At 35.6% G+C, this 3,841-nt stretch overlaps 1 protein-coding gene across 1 annotated transcript; it reads right to left on the bottom strand.

Annotated features, from left to right (window-relative positions):
- Window positions 1-1,243: 1,243 nt before the first annotated feature.
- On the bottom strand, window positions 1,244-1,729 carry LOC142162127 (secreted RxLR effector protein 161-like). Its single transcript, XM_075218436.1, has one exon. The coding sequence runs from the start codon at window positions 1,727-1,729 to the stop codon at window positions 1,244-1,246; it is 486 nt and encodes a 161-aa protein (XP_075074537.1).
- Between the last annotated feature and the right edge of the window lie 2,112 nt (window positions 1,730-3,841).

Raw genomic sequence — 3,841 nt, 5'->3', positions numbered from 1 at the left:
AACGATAGAAAACGACTATTAAACCTGAGACCAACTTCCATGATCCACTAGCTAAGCACTCTCACAGCCCAGAGAACTTGATCGATGAGACGTCTACCTTTACCACATATTCAAGAGGCAGAATACACTAGGGCTTTACTAATAATTACGGAAAGGGGGGTTGGCCTCTATTTATAAAGAGTGTCTACCCATCACAGGCCAATAGTTATTGGGCCTCACTTATCCACACATACAATATTTAATATTAGGCCTTTTATTTAGCAACCACTTGAGCCACTTCACTATCCTTTCAGGCTATAACCTATTAACGTAAGTCCAAATTCCAACATTCTCCCACTTGGATGCCAACGTTAATTGAGGACAAGAAAACAATTTTAAAACTTTTGAGTTTTGAGAAAAACATTTAAAAAATAATATTTTAGACTCTATAGTGGCCACACTACTCACATAGCCAAGGATAGAGTGACCCATATAACAATTCATCTAGTGTCAATAGAGAACACTAACAATGAATAATAGCAGGCATCATACCATTTAAAAGCATGAATTCTATTTACAACCACATATGCTAGAATTTCCATCACCCTGGATCAAATATGTGTGCTAAGCATATTATCTTTATAATCAAGGTGAATAGAGTCACACCTTTTAGAAAGAAATAGTCTTCCAAGTGATATTATAACCATATCACCTCAGGAGCCTCCAAGTGACACAAAATCATATCACCTTAGGAGGTTTCCCTTATGCCTTACCCAGGGTAATCAAGGCAACAAGCAACAAAACTCAAAGATACCATGAGTTTATGCAATATCCAACTGGAAATAAAAATAAATAAATTATCATGTTAGTCAATAAGAATAACAAATATCAAATAACACAAGCTTGCATAAAAATGAAATTTATTAAAAGAAATATCTCTGTCAGCAATTACAAAGTAACTCCCACTGACTAAAGCACATCAAAAGACTTTAAAATACCCATATTTTAGCATGTTCATTAAACACCACATGCCTAAGACCTTTAGTCAAAGGATCAACCAACATAGATTCTGTGCTAATATGCTCAATACATATATCACCTTCTTTTACCATGTCTCTAACCTTAAGAAACTTAAGGCTAACATGCTTAGAGCCTCTTGTTCTCTTGTTATTCTTAGAGAAGAACACAGTTGCACTGTTGTTACAGAAAATAGTCACCGACTTAGATATAAAATCCACAATTTGCAATTTCGTAAGAAAATTCTTCATCCAGACAGCATGTGAAGCAGTCTCAAAACAAGCTCAGCTTCCATTGTAGATGTGGTAGTGATGCTCTGTTTCTCACTTTTCCAAAAAATAACACCTCCACCCAACATAAAAATATACCCAGAAATTGATTTCGTAGTGTCTTGACAACCTGCAAAATTAGAATCTGAATATACTAGAAGATCCAAATCATCAACCTTTTTGTACAAAAGCATGAAGTCTTGGGTGTGTTGTAGATATATCGTCATTTTCTTTGCAGCCACCCAATGTGCCCACCCAGGATTAGAAGAAAATCTTCCCAACATATTAACAACAAATGCAATATCAGGCCTTGTACAAACCTGTATGTAAATCAAACAACCAACAACACTTACATATGGCTCATCTTTCATGGTTCTCATTTCAACTTCATTTATCAGACATTGATCTTTAGTAAGTCTATCCCCTTTTACAACAGGTGCAACACCAGGTCTACAATCTTGCATTTTGAAAGTTTTAAGAACACTCTCAATGTAGGAATGTTGTTATAAACCCAATAAACCACGTGACTTGTCTCTTTTAATTTCTATCCCAAGAGGATTCACCAAGATCTTTCATATCAAAAGTCCTAGACAAAAATTATTTGGTCTCATTCATCAAGCCCAAATCATTTGTGGCAAGAAGAATATCATCAACATAGAGAACCATAATAATAAAACTACCATTAGCTATTTTAAGATAAACACATTCATCAAGCTTATTTTCCACAAATCTAAATTTTGTAATAATTTTATCAAATTTCAATTACCACTGCCTGAAGACTTGTTTAAGCCCATATATGAATTTGTTATGCTTGCACACTAGATGTTGTTTACCAGCTTCTTTAATTAAACCTTTCAGGTTAAATCATGTAAACTTCTTCAAGCAGAATTCCATTCAGGAAAGCAGTTTTAACATCCATCTGGTGCAACTCTATATCAAAATAGGCCACAAAAGCCATCGCAACTCTAAAAGCATCCTTAGATGAAATAGGATATAAAGTTTCTTTATGATAAATAACTTCTTTCTGAGTGTAACCCTTAACAACCAACCATGCTTTATAACGGTCTATGTTTCCCTTGGAGTCTCTTTTGGTTTTAAACACCCATTTACAACCAATAGGCCTAAAACCTATAGGCAATTCTACTAACTCTCGCACTCTATTGTGTTCCATGGAGCACATTTCATCTTTCATTGCCTCATGCCATTTATCAATATATGGAGAGGAAATAGCTTGAGCATATGATAAAGGATCAGTTAGCTCTCTAGTATCACTAAGAATTTCAGTCACATACACAATAAAATCATCAGAAATGGCAGACCTTCTTTCTCTTTGTGACCTGCGGAGTGGTTCATTGTGTATATTTTGCTCAGGAACTATGGGATATGCATCGTTGTACCCTTTATTCTCCCCTTTATGAATAGGTTGATTTACCATATTTTCATGTACAACTGGTATAGGGACAATGAATTCCTTCTCTTTCAATACAATTTCCTTACCACATGAACAATCACAATCACAAACATCATGCTCAAGAAGTTTTGCATTAATAGACTCAATGATTCTAGTGCCACGCTGTCACGACCCAATCGATGGGCCGCGACGTGCACCCGGCACCTTACTCAATTGAGTACCTACATAACGTATCTTTTCATGTCATACTATCATAGATAACTGAGTCGTAAGGCTTCCATGAGATAAGTAGAATACAACATGTAAAACCAACTTATACATAAAACATACGGGCCTATAAAACCAAAATAACCACTCGTACATTGAACATAGGCCGACAAGGCCATACAATCTTTTACGTACATGACATATGTATACAAGCCTTTAAGAATACATAATTTTTATAAGGTAGGGACAGAGTCCCGCCATACAAAATAATACACGTCTAAATTATACTAACCAAACAAACAACTCTGAAGCAAATGGAGCGCACCAACATCTTCCATTGAGCTGATAGCATACCTGTAGAGCTCTCGACCTGTCTATTGAGACCTGTGGGCATGAAACGCAACATCCCCAAGCAAGAGGGATGTCAGTACAAATAATGTACCGAGTATGTAAGGAATAAAAATTAGTAAATAATAGACATGAGAGAAACATGGAGTAAAAGACTCGACATGTATGTTTGCATAGCTCTGTGAATCATTTCATTTTTATAATGTCATGCATATGCTTATAAATGCCATACCATGTATGGGTATATACGTTCATAACATCATCAAGCCTCTGAGGTCATCCCATCATATCATTTCGGCCACTGTGGGCAAATTATCAACGTATACCAGTTGATCAGGTGGTGGTGCGTATATAACACCGTAACCTTTTTCCATATCCCATATAAATATAATATACATATATACGTGTATATAACTCCATCTGGCCATGAGTCAATGTACATGTATAAATGCATGAAATGCATAAGAAATACATTAATAAGATTTTGTCGGAATGCCATAAAAATCAATATGCCTCTCGGATAAACTTTATCAAATACGCATTTTTCACAGACCCATGAACTGAAGAGAAAATAGTAATTCATATGGGGAATAAAGAATATAGACACCCC

Source organism: Nicotiana tabacum, chromosome 7 (genome assembly GCF_000715075.1).
Source record: "Nicotiana tabacum cultivar K326 chromosome 7, ASM71507v2, whole genome shotgun sequence".
Taxonomy (NCBI): domain Eukaryota; kingdom Viridiplantae; phylum Streptophyta; class Magnoliopsida; order Solanales; family Solanaceae; genus Nicotiana; species Nicotiana tabacum.
Note: the sequence above shows the minus strand (reverse complement) of the source record. Positions and strands in the feature narration are given on the sequence as shown.

Coding starts and splice junctions, on each gene's coding strand:
- LOC142162127 (XM_075218436.1), bottom strand. CDS start 1,729: ATGCAAGATTGTAGACCTGGTGTTGCACCTGTTGTAAAAGGGGATAGA.